Raw genomic sequence first — 18124 nt, forward strand, 5'->3', positions numbered from 1 at the left:
CTCTATGTGTCTATATATGTCCCTAACTAATGGAAAACCCCCTCTATTTATCCCCTATCAGACCACTTTAAAAGCCTCTTAGACAAACTGAACCCCCTCCCATGTGGCCTCTTCTGTTTTTCCACTCACCAGTTTAAAAGAAAAGATAGCCCATCAGATTCCCCTGACAGACCATCTCCTCTTATTAAAATGGTTTATCATTTTATTAGTTTGAACATGTATGGGCAGCAGGGGTGTGTTCTGACAGCACATGCTGTCCATTTTACTCTAATTCCTTAGCAGCTGACAAAACACATGCTGCCCAAAACCTAAACTAGGTGAACATGCTATCAATTTAAACCAAAGTCTGAAATCTAACCTAGACTGCAGCTATAGATCAATTCTTAAATGCTTTCTGACTTAGCTAGGAGACTAACACACAATGACAATCAATTCTCAACTGATTTGAATAAAATCAAACCGACAGGAATCAAATTACTATTATCCCAAACAGAAACTGTTGGACGACATGTATTGAATCGACTGTGTGAATTACAATGCTTTCATTCAAATCATACCAAAGGAATCAGAATCAAATAGTACTAAAGGGGTGCAAATTGTACTGCCCAAAACAAAATTAAACCTGAAACTAATTCATCGACCCAATGTATTTTCAATCGATTGAATAGTTTACACACATACACTTGATCAATTAATGAAAAAAAAACTCGACCAAATAAAAGGTCTCATGAAGACAGGGGGGAATTGAAAGAACATGCCGGAAATAATCAAACAAATTAATTAAACATGCTGACAAACTAATCTAAACTAAAATAGACAACAAAGGGGAAAAGTGAACAAACCAGAACAGCTTAAACACAGATGACCCAGGCCCGAGCTTGATTTGCCCATCCGAGGTGGAACAGATATTAATTGAGGTGTTCTCGACCGAGAACACATTCGATTAAGGTCTATTAGACCCCAAACTTCCGTTTAAATCCAAGCAGATTCCATAAACTCTTGTGTTCTAGGGTTTGAATCTTCAGATTTGGGTTTTTGGGATTTGTGGGTAGATTCGGACCAACCAAGCTTGGTTTGGTCACGAGGAAGGTCAAGGGGATACCTGGTATGAATTTGGGGTGGTTTGGTGTAGATCGAAGTCCGGCTCGAATCTTCAAATGAAGATTCGAGAACCTAGGGATTGATTCGAACTAAACGGTTGGTGGATTTGGATTCAGGGTGATTGGGTGGTCCTAGGGTGTTAAGGTGGTGGTCATCGGCGTCCTTGCCGCCGGCTTTACGGGGAAGGTGCACAGGGGCGGCTAGGGTTTGGGAGGTCCGTGTTTGGGACGATGAAGGAGGGTGTTTGGATGGGGGCGTGGGGTAAGGTTTTGGATTTATATAGTTAGTGAGTGATCAGATCCTGGCCGTCGGATGAAGCGAGATGAAGGGCCAGATCTTTCAGCTGGTGAGGAACGGTGTCATTTCAAATGCAAGGGGTTAGGTTGGTCCGGGGTTGAACGGGTCGGGTTTAAATGTGGGTATGAGAATGTGATCTTGGTCGTTGATCCTTTTGAGATCAACAACCCAGATCAGGCATGACCAAAATGACGTCGTTGGGATACCCCTGAGGCCAAACTGGCCTGGACCGGGCACAATAGTGTTTTTGGGCCTGATTCTGGGTAGGGGTGGGCATCGGTCGGTTCGGTTCGGTTTTGAATATTATCGGTTTTGCCTATCGGTTATCGGTTTACAAATATCATAACCCTATAACCAAACCGATAAGATATTGGTTATCGGTTATCGGTTAATCGGTTATTGATTATTATCGGTTCGGTTATCGGTTTACCCGATAAGGAAAAACTAAAACTAAGAGTGCTGATTGCTGAACGCTGAAGGCAGGCAGGTTATAATCCCCAGATAAATATCCCCTAATAAGATAGTGAAATCAGATGCATATTAGTAAAGTTTTAACTCATCAAAAAAGTTATATCAAAGTGATTCACATAGCTTGGATATATCAAACAGATGGGTCACATGTATAAATGATAATGGTACATACACTATTTACATGTTCAACAGATCAAAAATTGTTATTGCAAATGATAATAATGTGCACGTTATTCATGTTTCAACAGATCAAATTTATCAAAAAAGACTCAAGTTTCTGTTTCTGACAACTTTAGGAACCAACCTTGTACAAAAATCGGAAACCAACTTTGTTTCTTGTCTACATTCATAAATATAATAAGTCAAACTAGTCCCACGATCTCTTAAAGAGAAATAAACTACATCATATAAATGGAACAACGGCAACATCTACTTGAACCGAAAACAGAATAACTGTTTCGGTTTAATGGCACGGGCTACATGAATTAATTTCCATACCTGGACAGCTATGAATGAGTACATCGTGTGATTAAGTTTCCAGTGCCCCAGCTCATGCGCAATAACAGCAACAACCTCCTCATCATTCTTGCACTACATACCACCAGCAAATAAATTAGAGGAAAGAAATCAAACTGAGAAAATGTTTGTTATGTTAGAATTTGGGTATTAGCATAGTAGAGTAATATCAAAATCATGCAGTCTAGCTATAAAGGATACCAGATGAGAGAAGCAGCCCTATCATATAATGCAGCATGCTATCCACATTCTATCTCTTTGAATCACCAAGAACAACATTTTCTCAAAGTAAAAAAGAAAAAATTGAAGAGCCTCCTAATAAACATAAACACATATGCCCCGGAGTGAGCTTAACTGAGGAGTGAGGACTTCAAGAACAGGAAACTGAGGAAAGGAAAGGAGTTAGTGAGGCTGAGAGGAGGCGGACAGACTAATGAAAATGAAACCCTAGTATTACTAGACTAAAGGGTATACTAGTAAATTAGTAAACCCTTATTGGGTTATCGGTTTACCCAATAACAGATTTGATAAACCGAGCCCGAACCGATAACCCAATAAGAATTTTTTTTAAACCCGTTACCGAACCATTAGCCCAATAACCCAATACCGATAACCCAATAAGTAATTAACGGTTCGGGTTATCGGTTTTACTCGATATATGCCCACCCCTAATTCTGGGTCCAATTTAACGGCCCAATTCCAATTTAAATCATTTCTTTTCCCTTCTTTTGATTTGAATAAAATTCCTAACTAAACTGTAAAATCAAAATAAAACCATACAAATATTAATTAATACTCAAACAACAAATCTCACCTTAATTAAAATAAAATCATTTAATGACAACAAATAGAATAAAAGACGTATATTTTTTTATGATTTTCCTTTTAAAACCAAATTGTAGTTTGATTAACTCCTAATAGTAAAATGACATCCTAAACTCACATGCGACATATATATTTTGTATTTTGTTCGACAAAACTAAACAATCATAAATAAAACTACAAATAACTGCCAGAAATGCTACATAAAATCCAAAAATTGTACAACAAAATTATTTGTTTTATTTTTTCTTTTGGAGTGATTGTCGCGTAAACAAAAATCACGTGCTCACAATTACATGTTTGAGGAATGGTATGATGAACTCATTAACTAGGAACACTACAAATCAAGTTTGCAGTATGTTTGGAATATGAACGGTGAATACCAACGCCAGATCTCTGAAATGCAATAAGAAATTGTAGTACTGCAGGAGAAACTAAAAGAGGCGGAAGAAGAAGAAATAAAATAGAAGAGAAATTTAAGTGGTTGGAGCAGAGAATAATGGGCGGTAGTGACTAAACAAATACATGTATGTGTTGAGTGTAGTATTTTATCTTTATATTTTTCGCATCATGTATTTTTATTAGTTGTATCGAATTTAAATTATGTTAAGTTGCTATGTTTGTTTTGCCCAGTTGTTATATTAAAATAGCAAAGAAACCGAGAATAAAAACATAATGTGCATATAATGCTAAACCATAGATAAAGTTGCTATTATTTACTGAGTGTCATATGTACATAAAATAAAAAAAATCAATGTGTCCCACAACCTTTATGCTTTAAGCAGCCACTGGCCTCAGGTGTATCTCATCCTTCCCGGCTACACTATCAGGATCATCCTCATCATGTTGTCTCTTTATCGGAGGATGAGTTGCAGCATAATCGTCAATAAAGTTGGCAGGCTCGGTAGAATGGGCCATCGGTGCAGTAGTAACCTACAGAATAATGAGATATTTTAGTATATGAAATATATATTGGTAATGTATGTGTTAGCTAAAAAAATTAAAATGTCTTACATGTCAGCGGGCTCTTGAATATAATCATCCGTCTCAGGCAAGTCAGTATCGCACAAAGTGGCCTCTGTGATGGGCGAGGATGATGGCTTCAAAAAAATAAGCGTTAGATAATTATGACTAACCAATGGGATAAACACAAATATAAGTAATAGTAATACAAACTAACCAAATCCTGTGGGAGATCCTCAGCATCCCTCCGTGATGAGCCATAACTCAGTCGGCATCCACTATCCACATCTCGTACCGAACGAGCATCAGCAACCGTAGATGCCTCTGGAGGGTCAGGAAAATACGCATCCTAGTCATGTGAGATAATAGTCATGCCCGCGATCAACGATAGAGCTGACGGAGTCACCAGCGAAGTCCCTGGAGTAAGTTGCAGGTTGAATGAGGGCATATCACTAGGAGCATGATGTGGCTCAGGGTGGTCACCTGGTTGATCAACTCCAACATCCTCAACAGGTGCCTCAATGCCCCCTTACTATGGACCACCTCCTCGCCGACCTCCACGACCTCGTGGGATACCTTTACCTCATGGGGCACGCATGCCACGTCGACTAAGTTCAGGTTGCACTGCTAGCCCATGATGGTACTGCGTTGGCCTAAGCGCTCATCATCCCATGTTCGCTGCAATGTCCGGGCAGCCAAATCTGTAACTTGCCGGCCATAGTCGTGCAAAGCGGCCGCTCCCTCGCTGGTATGCTGCTGCATCTGTAGTCCCAACTGGTAGAACGGATGTAGGCCAATAACTTGCACAATATGTAAAATATTAATTATGGAACAGTAAGGTTAACAGTATAACTAAGTATACCAAATAACATACCAGCGCCTCATGCCTCCCAGCATATGGAACAAACCAACTGCCAGCGTGATGAAGGGGATTCCCTATGAGCAGTCGAGTAATGCTGCGGTACCAACTGACATACGTATGTTCACTATCCATAAGATCGGGTGGAGGGGGTGGCGGAATCAGGTCACACCGCTGATCCCAAATCTTAATCTGCATCTCTAGACATACCTCGTATGTCTAGTCAATCGTAGAACGATCATCCCGCTGGTAATGTGTTATAATCTAAGTAGGCGGTGTGTATAAGTTGCGGTCAACCAAACTGCCGAAGGACTCGTTCGGTGGCATGATGCTCGACAATATCGAGACATATTAACGGGATGGAAGAGCTCCATATAAGTCACCAGGTCGAGTAATAATCGTGCAAACCAGCTATTAGCTCGTCTTTGTATAGCCTCCAAATGAACTATCACGTAAAAATAGGAACTGTGAGTATACGCAACACATATAAATCCAGGCCAAGTAAACTTAAGTATAGAATTACCTGTGCGACCTCCAGCAAATCCAACAAAACCCTGCAATAAGGGAGATTATGTCGAGCCTCGTACTCGCATCTGTATCCTCTCTTATCAACCCACCTCCTAGCTAAAGGGAGAAACGACAGAGGTGGTGCATCTTGAGCTATGAGTGGTAGAGGTGGCTGAAATTGCACGAACCGCTCCCAAGCCCAAACCTTATATACAATTTGGACATAAAATTTAAGGTATATTTTTATGATGTATGTTATAATGAAGAGAGTATTTAACTATATTTTCACCTACAGTAGCAGCATAAATCCTGCAACATCTTGCTGGGTGCCCATGCATGCCCGACACATCTGCCAGTACAAGTAACCAAGAATAGCAGCACCCCAGTTGTACCAATGTAAATTATCTAGCCGCTCAAGATGATGAAGAAATCTCAAGCTGACTAGGTTTCCCAAAGTGTTTGGGAATAATACGCCTCCAAATAGTAGCAACAACCTCGTGTACCGGTTACTATGAAGATCTGGTGTATTATCTGTAATGTCAGCATGCATCGCCTCCAGATGCAGCCGGACGGGTGTCAACACAAGACGACTAGCCCCAACCAATGCACCCTCATCTGCTGGCCGGAAACCGGTGAGGCACTGCAACGTCTCCAGGTACTGATCTCTCATATACTCTCTCATGGCATGTGGCAAAGCAACAGGAAGTGCATCAACCGATAGCCCATACAGAACCTCCACGTCATGCAGCGTGATAATGGCATCACCAATGGGCAAATGGAATGTGTGCGTCTCTGGTCGCCACTGCTCTATCAAAGCTATGATCAACGACCAATCCAGCTGCAGCCGGCCAATTTCAATAATCCTATAGAAACTTGTATCCTGCAGGCGTCTGACTATACAAGAATGGAGATTGCAAGTCTTAAGAAAGTCCCACATATTATCTATTCTTCTAGCACGGAAAGTCTGGTCCATTAACTACCCCTCCCATATGTAGGAAAACCCATACTCAGCCTGTAGCAATAGTAGCTCTAGTGAGGCAGGTCCGAGATGCAAAAGCGGAACCTCCATGACCACGTAAATTGGACAAAATTAATTACTTCATTTTTCTTTTACATTGATAAATATATTGCAATACCTTTAACATTAAATTTTATTCGATATTTTTACTATATTGTTAATTAGGTTAAAATATTTTTAATACTATAATTTTATATTTTATATATTAATTTAATATGTTAGTTTTATTATTTAATATATTAGTTTTATTATTTTATATGTTTGTTTGTTATTCACTTATTTTTCACTATAATAAAATTAAATAATTAATTTTTATAACTATATAGGATTTAATTATTAAATATTCACATTTTGGTTCCGGACACAATATTTGAGGCCCAGTAGCACCAATGCATCCTGAATTCTTATGTTTATAATGAGAAAATTTCCCCAATTTATCACTCAACAAGTCCGTTATTTTATATATTAATTTATTATTATATATGTTATTTTATTATTTTATATGTTAGCTTTATTATTTTATATGTTTGTTTGCTTGTTACTGACTTATTTTTTACTATAATAAAATTAAATAATTATTTTTCATAGCTATACACGGTTTAATTATTAAATATTTATATAACAATACTTAGTTTGACAAATATTGTTGTTTTCTCATGTTATTTTCTTACGTTTGTTGACTATAATTGGAGATAGTTTGTTTTGAACTATAAACTTTTTGACGTATTTTTGGGAATAAAAGATACTTAAATGATTAATTTCTCTAACTACAAGGATACTATGCTAAAGGGCACGACGTTTTACTATGCTAAAAGGGTATTACATTACAAATAGGAGCACTACATTAAGCCACAAGATACCACTACAGGGAACTAAAGTAACAATTTATCTAGTTTACTAGTCTTTTAGCAAATAAATAATCTAAACCGGATAAAAATAACAAATCAATTTAATCACAAAACAATCACGAAAATACATATAACACAGTAAAAAGTAACTAATCAATATTTTTTTAACAACTAATAACAATTTCTCTATTTTACGATTTTTTTTAGCACACTAATACTATAGTCGGATAAAAACAACAAATTAATTAAATCGCAAAACAATCACAAAATAACATAGAACACATAAAAAACAAGTAATATGCATTTTTATACAAGTTTTAACAAAAACTAAGTCGGAATACTTCGATTTAAGATTTTTAGAAAGTTGAAAATTTTGTGATTTGGAGCCGAAACGAGCAACTCACTACGAGATAACGTCTTAGCTAGGATGTGGGACCGAAATTTTTTACTTTTTGCGGGACAGGTGGGCTCCACTCAAGTTTTTCGATTTTGTTTTGTTACTGTGGGGAAGACAATATTTATATATGTATAGCGTCTTTTATTAAGACGCTAGACGCTATACTTTCCCGCTTTATTTAATTCAAAAATAGCGAGGGCTGATCTACGACCACCCTTTCACTCACGGCACACATGCTATATGTGTGATGCCGACACCCTGATCTAGACATCCACTCCAGATTATTTACCTTATTTATTTTTTTTCACACATTTTTATTCTTTGAGTCCAAAAGAATCATATTTTGGTTCCGGACTCCGTTTTGGTGTAAGTAATGGTGGAATGTTTCTCATTAAATGAAGTTCCAACTGAGGATGATCACTACTTTAGTCTTGGGCCTAAAGTTTCAAGTTTGGAAATACTGCATGGGCTCTTATATCAATCAGCAAACTCAAAAAATTGGTAATTGCATTGGTCCAAGAAGACTTCTCCAGATTAAATAGAGTTTACTACGAATAATTACAATCATCGTAAACAAGATACCTCTCTAAATTTAACAAATGAATTTTGCTTTTCTGATTAAGGTTTAACTCTTCAATCTGGGGGACTGATAGTCATGCTATTATCCTTCCCTGAAAATGGCTTTTCATTCATTTAACCATTGCCTGAGGTTAAAAGCTTTATTTTATTACGCATTTTTATGGTACTAATATATCATCTCCTATTGCTTTTTTGAGCCGAGGGTCTCCTGGAAACAGCTCTGCGTACATATTACGCAGTATAATCCCACAAGTGGGGTCACCTCTACCCGAGGGACAGAGAGGCTGTTTCCAGGAGCTTTCAGATATATGCAAAAGAAAAAGAAATAACGTCGACAGCAGGGTTCGAACCTGCGCGGGCGAAGCCCAACAGATTTCAAGTCTGTCTCCTTAACCACTCGGACATATCGACTTTGACATTGTAGTCGATGTTATAATTATATTTCATTGAGCATAGTGTAGAGTTCTTATATTTAGAGACAAGTCTAGGCCAGATGAAATGATTCATGTTTGGGATTGTTTATTTACAACAACAATATACCTAATATTATCCCACGTCATGGGGTCTGTTGATTGTATATTTGTAATAATCAATTTTAGCATTAAGTCAATGTTTAATAACTTAATGTATTGTTGAGTTGTGTGATATATGTTCCACTTACTAACATATGTGTATGACATTTTTAAATAAGTTGGACAATGAAATGGATTTTGAATAATTAGGATATGAAAGGGGTTCTATATACTAATTATAAGTTATACTATTCTGTCTTTTTTATTCTTTCAAATTTTCCTTTGTATTCTGACTTTTCCCAACTTCCTGATTTTGCTTTAACACAACAACAACCAAGACGATCCAGTAAAGTCCCAAAAAGTGGGGTCTGAGGAGGATAGTGTGTACGCAGACCTTACCTCTACCCTGATAGGCAGAGACGGATTTAGGGGGGCGCAAGGGTGTTCACGCGAATACCCTTCGCCGAAAAATTACACTGTATATATAAGATAAAATCTATTTTTTATCTTTATATATTAAGTTTTGAACACTCTTAACACAATCCAAAAGTGTATTTTAGTGGTCAAGGGGGTTCAGAATCTTCATAATGTCATGAGTTTAATTCCCACTAGCTATAAAAAAAAATTTTGAACCCCCTTCGTGAAGAAATAACAGTTCATTAACAGCTTGGCATGCACCACCCTCTAAAATTATTTTAGTACTCCTTGTTTTCTTAAAAGTGAAACTAAAGTGAGCTGATGATGATGGAAAAATATTCTTTTCAGTCTCTCCTTTTCACTTTTCGTTTTGTTTCTTTTCCTCAATACCGCACATACAACAATAAGTGTTTCAAGAAAAGCTTAGGTTCGAATAATGATTTATAGATTTTTAATTAAACTGCGTCATTATTACTTAGTATTTTATTGCGTAAATGACAATTTCTTTGCTGACTTTGCCAATTCTTCTCTTTTTTAATGAGCGAGAATCTGATTCAACAGGTCCGAAACGGGGTGTATATAAGTCGGATTGGTTCGAATTTTTCAATTACCAAATTAAATCAATGGTGAATGATTTTTAAATTTATAAGCCAAACCAATCCAATAAAGTCAGGGTTTTCAATCTCGATTTTTCTCAATTTTTTCGATTTTTTTTCGGGGTTTCAGATTTTTTCAGGTAAAGTCTTCATAGCACAAAATACGTAACGTGTGCTCCAATATTTCTTTAGTCTTAGTGAGATACAACTATATAATATATTTTTCTAAAAATAACACAATAATATGAGATAAGTCGTAGCATTATGCTAAAATATTCAATAACAAAGATAATAAAATTACATAAAGCAAATATTATTAATAAATAAATTATAATAAAAATTAACATTACTATATATGTCATGCTAAATTAAGTATAGCTAATAAGTACGATTAATTACATAACTAAGCACTAAAGAAAAAGATTAACTAAGTTGTGCATTTTCATTACAAACCAAATGTAAAACTAAAAAGTAGATATCCAACACTATCGTCATTCCTAGTGTTGAATTGAATTTATTTTGTTAATATACTATTAATTTGAACTTTGTTTGAGTTACTATATTTATGGGCTATAAAATTTATCTACCATTCAATAATGTTAAGACCAAACTTGAAATAATACTTCAAAAGATAAAACATATGAAAAAATTTAAGAAATATTTATAAATTATATTACAATAAATATTTCTATGTATAAAATATTTTAAAAAATTGTATAAATGTACTGTCGGATTGGTTTAGGCTCGGTTTGACTTTTTTTAGTTAAAATCAAACCAAACCGATTATGATCCCCAATACCAGACCAAACCACGATTAGTTTTCTTTTTTTGTTTGACTCGAATTATCGATTTAGTGCAATTTATCGATTTTCTCTGTAAACCCCTAGCTACTTCATTGGAGAATCAACAGCATGAGTTTAGATTCGTCCAATAAAAGAAAAACAACATGAGTTATTATTAGCTTCAGATCCAAATGTAACGTTTGATCTTTTTTACTTTATCCTTGTTTTTTCATTACTGCCTGTCGGCTAGGCGTGGTTAGCCAACGAAAGAGGAAATTATTGAAAACAAAAAGAAAAAGAATTGAATTCGTACAGGAGACGACATGTTAAAAACTAAACTAATTAAATAGATTGTATCTGCTCAGTTTTAATTTACGTGAATCTATTTTTTTTGTCCGTTTCAAAATGAATTTTTTTGTTCTAAGTTTGAAAATAATTTAATTTAAACTTACCCTTAGTGAGACGATTTTAGAGTCACACAAATACTATGATATGTTTAAGAGCTTCAAAAGAATTATATCCACACAAATTTTATGATTTGTTTAAGAGCGCATAATTCAATTTTTTGTTAAAATTTCGTGACCAATCTAGGTTCACATAAATAAAAATAAACAGAGTAATAAGATATTCCAATCTCTAATAAGTTTACCATATATAGAGAGAGAAAACAAGCGACTAATTAACTTGTTAAACCATAAAATCAAGTACGCCTAGGAGTATAAAATGTCCTATGGTACAAGACAATACACTTTAAATAACAAAAAGTTAAAAAATGACAGTTCGTTGCACAAGGTATTTCGTGTTCACTCAATATCTAGAGAAGAGCCATATCTCAAGAAATGCGATGTAGACATGCAAGTATTAGTGTCTACTACCACAACTCAAACCCGTGACATCGGGGCGGCCCTTCCATAAAACAAGTAAAGCAACCGCTTTAGGCCTCATATTTGTGGGTGCCTCATTTTTTATTAAACCTAATAGACTATGTATAAGTTTAAAAAAAACTTCTGTAAAGTGAAAAAGTTTGATTTCTTTCTAACAAATATAGAGAAGAAGGATTTGCAACTACTATGATTTCTACTAAGGAAATTGCACTTGAAATGAATATCAAACCCGAATTTCGTAAGAAACGTGTGATATATATGAAGTAACAATTGATGCGAATGTTGATAATGAAATCTCAAAATCTTTCGAAGAGTCCTTTAGAGTTGATTACTTTTATACATAATAGACAAGGCTATTTTTTCGCTTCAAAATAGATTTGAACAATTCAAAGTGTATGAAAATATTGTTGGTTTTCTATTTGGCAGTAAAAACTAAGATCACTAGATGTTGAAAATTTGAAAAAATATTGCCTTAATCTTGAATGTTCCTTAAAACATAATAATCAATTCAATATTGATGATTTAGATTTATTTTCTGAATTAAAAGTATTAAGGAAAATAGTACAATCAGAAGATAACAGTTTAATTAATACACTTAATCAAATAAGAAGATTTAATTCTTTTCCAAATGCCTAAATTGCTTATGGAATAATATTCATAACTCATGTTACCATTGCTTCAAAGGAAAGAAGTTTTCAAAATTAAAATTGATAAAATCTTACCTAAGAACAATAATGTCACAAGAAAAGTTAAATGGATTAGCTATATTGTCAATTGAGAAATACTTATTAGGAGTTATTGATTATAAGAAAATTATTAATAACTTTGTATATAAGAAAAGCTAAGAAAAATAGAGTTCAAATAAATAATAAAAAATAAAAAAGTTAAGGTCCTTCATGAAGTTTGGCTTTAGGCCACAAAATTTATCGGGCCATCAGTGACATATAAGTTAGAGGAAAATAACTTTATTGTTGCTTGAAGACTCTCGTTCGGAATAACGAAAACAACAACAACAAACAACCCAGTATAGTCCCACTTAGTGGGGTTTGGGGAGGGTAGTGTGTACGCAGAGCTTACCCCTACCCTAGGGTAGAGAGACTGTTTCCAAATAGACCCCGGCATCCTTCCCTCCAAGAACTTCCCACCTTGCTCTTGGGAAGACTCAAACTCACAACCTCTCGGTTGGAAGTGGGGGTTGCTTACCATCGGAATAACGAAAAGTAAATAAAAAATAAAAAAAGATAAGCTTTAGACTGCTAGAAGACATATGGTGAGTAGCGACTAGTGATGAGGAGGAGGCCAATATAAGCCCCCACGTAAACACAAATTAAGTAGAGCATGCAGGAAGCTGCGTTAATGTTTACCACTCAGCGTACAGTGTCGTGTCTCTGCAACATACAACTCTTCGATCTGGTTACATGCGACAGTACCCTCTCTTTAATTTGTTTTCTTCTATACTCTCAATAGTATTTCTTTTGGATCGTTATCTCCCACCCTTTCCGCTAGATTCTTTTCTTTTCATTCAGTTACATAAATTATGGTACATTACAACCAGACAAAACATCATACTTACTAGAAAGTACTATGATATACTCTGTCCCCGACCTTTATCCCCTTCTCTTTTCACTTCTTTAAAAAAAAAATTAACAATTATGTGCCGTTTCATAATGTATTGTAATGTACTGTTTCGTTTTGATATATATATATATATATATATATATATATATATATATATATATAATATTTGGATAGATTATATTGTTTGTTCTTGTTTTATAAAGAGTAGACTTGTAATATTATGAAGAAAAAATAAGGTAAATTTGTTATATAAAAAGATAGGGTAAAAGATAAAGTATAATAGAGAGAAAAATAAGGTAATGATACAGTTACATCAAATTGGTCATTTCATAAAATGGTGTTTTTTTGTCGTTACGCAACGAGAGATTTAGCGATACGATACGATAAAATTTAAGTAACAATCAAAACAAATACTCCCTCCGTTCCAATTTATGTGAACCTATTTGATTGGACATGAAGTTTAAGAAAAAATGAAGACTTTTGGAATTTGTGGTCCTAAACAAGTCAAAAAGGGGCCCAAAGTATTTGTGTGGTTATAAAAGCTTCTCACTAAAGGTAAAATTGTAAGTTTAAACTAAATTGTTTCTAAATATAGAAAGAGATCTTTCTTTTTAGAACGGACTTAAAAGGAAATAGGTTCACATAATCTGAAACGAGGGAGTAATAAGGAAGGGCAAGATGATGAGAGAAAAACAAGGTAATGATACAATCACATTAAATCGGTCATTTCATAAAATGATATTTTTTTATCGTTATGTAACGAGAGATTTAGCGACACGATACTATACGATAAAATTTAAGTAACAATCAAAACAAATATTATATTCGTAAGAAAGTGAGCATACTTACATGATAAAAGCAAGGTCTGTGGTCCTTTGATTAAAAACCATACACTTGATCATAAGCTTAAGAATATCTATCTCAAGACTCTTGTAATAATGGTTCATTTGAAAGAGAGTGTTGGTTTCTTCTTTAACAACAGATGGCTTGTTTTTGTAGCTGCAATGTGGATTCAGACATGTGCTGGCATTGGATATTTATTTGGCAGCATTTCTCCAACGATTAAGAAGTCTTTGAATTATAATCAGAGGCAAATTGCGAGGTTGGGTGTGGCTAAAGATTTGGGTGATAGTGTTGGATTCTTGGCAGGAACTTTGTGTGAAATCTTGCCTTTGTGGGCTGCACTTCTTGTGGGTGCTATTCAAAACTTCGTTGGCTATGGTTGGGTTTGGCTCATTGTCACTTCTCGAGCTCCTTCTTTGCCATTATGGGCTGTGAGTACCTCATCTTTTATCTTCATCTCATCTGTTTAATTCTGATTTCAGAAAGACCAAACTTTCATTCTTAATTTCTAGTAGTTTTTAGTTGAAAAGGTAAAGGTGAAGGCAGCGTTGGGTGTAACTGGTAAAGTTGCTACCATGTGGTCACGGGTTCGAGCCGTGAAAACAGCCTGTTACATAAATGTAGGGTAAGGCTGCGTATAGGCCCTTCCCGAACCCTGCGCATAGGGGGAACTTAGTGCACCAAGCTACTCTTTTTTAGTTGAAAAGGTCTACTCTGTTACTGTCCTTTCTATTATCTATGGGTATGGTAAATCCGCTTGTTAAATTTTTTATGAATTTAAGTTATTTGTATATTATTTTTTTCACCATCGGGTAAATATGACCTGCAACAATAGGTAACAATTGGTAATTCTTTATATCAAGTTTAATATGGTAACATGAAAAATAGAGTGATAACCTGCTATATTGGTTAAATTGCATCGATAGTGTAAAAATTCTTTATATACGCCGTCAGTGTACAAAACTAGAAGGAGAGCCTTGGCTTAACTGTAAGGTTGTCTCCATGTGACCAGGAGGTCACAGGTTCGAGCCATGGAAACAGCCTCTTGCAGAAATGCAAGGTAAGTTTGTGTACAATAGACCCTTGTGGTCCGGCCCTTCCCCAAACCCCGCGCATAACGGGAGCTTAGTGCACCGGGCTGCCCTTTTTAATGTACAAAACTTATATCCATTCATTAGTAGTCTACTAAAACCTATTTTGGGTGCTATACATTGAATTTATAGGCCAAGAAGGTATAAGGTTGCACAGGTTTAGATGTTTATCCAAGTGACAAACTTTTCTTAGTGAAAACCCCTTGGAAGTGCTTTTTAATCTTTTATTTTGCAGTCCTGTTCGCTTTTGCATCAGTTAGTAATAGAAAGTGCTCCATATCTTGATATTTATCCAATTTTCTTCATCAGACAAGAACTATGCTTATTTTCTTGTTTAACAACAATTTTAGACTGTAAATAGATATTTTAATTGATTTACATTTGAATATTGCCTTGTGAAACTGATTTGCTTCTCCTAGAATGTCCAGTCATTCATTTGAACATGTTCCGTTAAAGTTATGTTGCTTGGACTCTTCGAAAATGACGCCAGTTGTGTGTCGGATCTCCAAAAGTAGTGCATTTTTTAAGGATCCGACACGGGTGCGGTAGCATTTTGGAGAGTCCGTGCAACATAGGATCAAACTCACTTATTTTCAGACCATGTTGATCATGCAGTGTTGTGGACTCCTAGTTTGATCTAGCAATTGACATAGTTTTAGCTGCTTCTTTCCAGATGTGTATTCTTATATTTATTGGAACAAATGGCGAGACCTACTTCAACACAGCAGCTCTGGTGTCATGTGTGCAAAATTTCCCTAAAAGTCGCGGCCCTGTGGTGGGGATACTTAAGGGATTTGCAGGTTTGGGTGGTGCAATTTTGACACAGATATATGCAGTGATCCATTCTCCAAATCATGCTTCACTTATATTTATGATAGCTGTTGGACCAGCAATGGTAATTATCGCGCTCATGTTTATAATCAGGCCTGTTGGAGGCCACAAACAAGTCAGGCCTTCGGATGGTTTAAGTTTTTCGTTTATTTACAGCATATGCCTCCTCTTGGCTTCTTATTTGATGGGAGTTATGCTTGTTGAAGACCTCATTGATTTGAGCCACACTGTCATTACAATCTTCACGGCTATATTGTTTATCCTCTTGGCAATTCCTATCGTGATCCCTATCTGCTCGAGTTTTTTTCAAGATCCAAGAGAACCTGTAGAAGAGGGACTTCTATCTGAGTCAAAGAAACAAGAAACTGGCAAATCTGAGCATGGTGATGGTCATGAAATTATATTTAGTGAAGTGGAAGACGAGAAGCCTAAGGAAGTGGACGCGCTTCCAGCTTCAGAAAGGCAAAAAAGAATCGCGCAACTACAAGCAAAACTAGCTCAAGCAGCTGCAAAAGGAGCAGTGAGGATCAAAAGAAGAAGGGGACCTCATAGGGGAGAGGACTTCACCTTAATGCAGGCTTTAATAAAGGCAGATTTTTGGCTTATGTTTTTCTCACTACTTTTTGGTTCGGGATCTGGTTTGACTGTGATCGATAACTTGGGTCAGATAAGCCAATCTTTAGGATATGATAACACACATGTATTTGTTTCCATGATCAGCATATGGAATTTCCTCGGCCGGATTGGAGGTGGATACTTTTCTGAAATTATAGTCAGGTATGCAGAAACGAAGTCAGAATTTTCGTTAAGGGTTGTCAAAATTTTATAAAGTTAATATACGAAGAAGTAAGAGGATTCAACGCATAGTATATATACATAAAAACATAAACTTTTACCTATCTAAATAATATAATTTTCCGATGAAGGGGTGTCAATTTTGACACTCCTCGGAGCTATGTGACTCCGCCATTGGGTAATGACATTCACTTCTTACTTGTCGTGGCATTAACAGAAGTTTACATGAATGTTCAATTCTAAGAAAACTTTTCTCGTATAACATTGTTCTTTTTACAACAGGGGTTATGCCTATCCGAGACATGCAGCAATGGCTGTTGCTCAAGCCATAATGGCCATTGGACATTTCTTCTTTGCTATGGGTTGGCCTGGAGCTATGCACATTGGTACTCTTTTAGTTGGACTAGGTTATGGGGCTCATTGGGCGATCGTGCCAGCTGCAGCTTCTGAATTGTTTGGCTTGAGAAATTTTGGGGCTTTATACAATTTCCTCACTCTTGCAAATCCTGCTGGTTCAATGGTATTCTCTGGTGTTATTGCTAGTAGTATATATGATATGGAAGCTGCAAAGCAGGCCAATGAGTATCGTGGCACTGAATCAAATTTGGCATCAGTTTTGTCTAGCTTTCTTTCTGTAGATGAACCTCTGAAGTGTGAAGGTGCTATATGTTTCTTCCTTACTTCCATGATAATGTCTGGACTCTGCATTATTGCAGTTGTCCTAAGCATGATTCTGGTACATCGAACAAAGATTGTATATGCTCATCTGTATGGAAAATCTCGTGGATAATTCATCCATCACATGAAACAGGGGTAGAAATTTGATTTTTCCAGAAGACACTATCAATGAGCTTATGCTTCCGAGACCATAGGGAGGTGACACTGCAAGCCATCACTATTAGCACAACTCCAGGCTGAGATCAAGCAGTAAAGAACAGGGGGAGATACCTTTGCTGTTTAGACCAAGGGTCTCATTCTCTTAGCTTATAGCCTACAACCTGATCTTAAAGCATATTTTTGTGTTCCAGTCCCTTGTATTGACCACCTTACTGTATTTAATCATACTGGCTTGCTGAAATAATGAGTTCTAGAAAAACTCAAAGTCTCCTGTTATCCACATTAAGGGCAGCCCGGTGCACTATGCACTAAGCTCCCGCTATGCGCGAGGTTCGGGGAAGGGCCGGACCACAAGGGTCTATTGTACACAACCTTAACCTGCATTTCTGCAAGAGACTGTTTCCGCAGCTCGAACCCGTGACCTCCTGGTCACGCGGCTCCCCTAGGCTCCCCTTTTCCTGTTACCCACATTGAAGTAGTTTAACTCTGTGCTTGAGGCCACCTAGAAATATCATTGTCTTTATGACTTTTATCAGTTGGGTGTCTTGCATTTGAAGGGAATTTAGCCCTAGACAGAAAG

General features: G+C 36.2%; 2 protein-coding genes and 1 non-coding gene across 3 annotated transcripts; 1 reads left to right on the plus strand and 2 right to left on the minus strand.

Moving 5' to 3' along the window:
- Positions 1 to 5825: 5825 nt before the first annotated feature.
- Positions 5826 to 6509, minus strand: LOC104232741 (protein MAIN-LIKE 1-like). The gene has a single exon (XM_009786006.1). It carries the CDS (start codon positions 6507 to 6509, stop codon positions 5826 to 5828), a length of 684 nt encoding a protein of 227 aa, XP_009784308.1.
- A 2198-nt stretch (positions 6510 to 8707) lies between these two features.
- TRNAS-UGA (transfer RNA serine (anticodon UGA)) lies at positions 8708 to 8789 on the minus strand. Its single transcript has one exon. It is a non-coding gene; the product is annotated as a tRNA-Ser (tRNA).
- Positions 8790 to 14040: 5251 nt separating this feature from the next.
- On the plus strand, positions 14041 to 18081 carry LOC104232738 (protein NUCLEAR FUSION DEFECTIVE 4-like). The gene is made up of 3 exons (XM_009786003.2): positions 14041 to 14421; positions 15755 to 16689; positions 16990 to 18081. Exons 1-3 carry the CDS (start codon positions 14086 to 14088, stop codon positions 17495 to 17497), a joined length of 1779 nt encoding a protein of 592 aa, XP_009784305.1. The 5' UTR covers positions 14041 to 14085; the 3' UTR covers positions 17498 to 18081.
- The last annotated feature ends 43 nt before the right edge of the window (positions 18082 to 18124 follow it).

This window comes from Nicotiana sylvestris, chromosome 9 (genome assembly GCF_000393655.2).
Source record: "Nicotiana sylvestris chromosome 9, ASM39365v2, whole genome shotgun sequence".
Classification (NCBI taxonomy): Eukaryota; Viridiplantae; Streptophyta; class Magnoliopsida; order Solanales; family Solanaceae; genus Nicotiana; species Nicotiana sylvestris.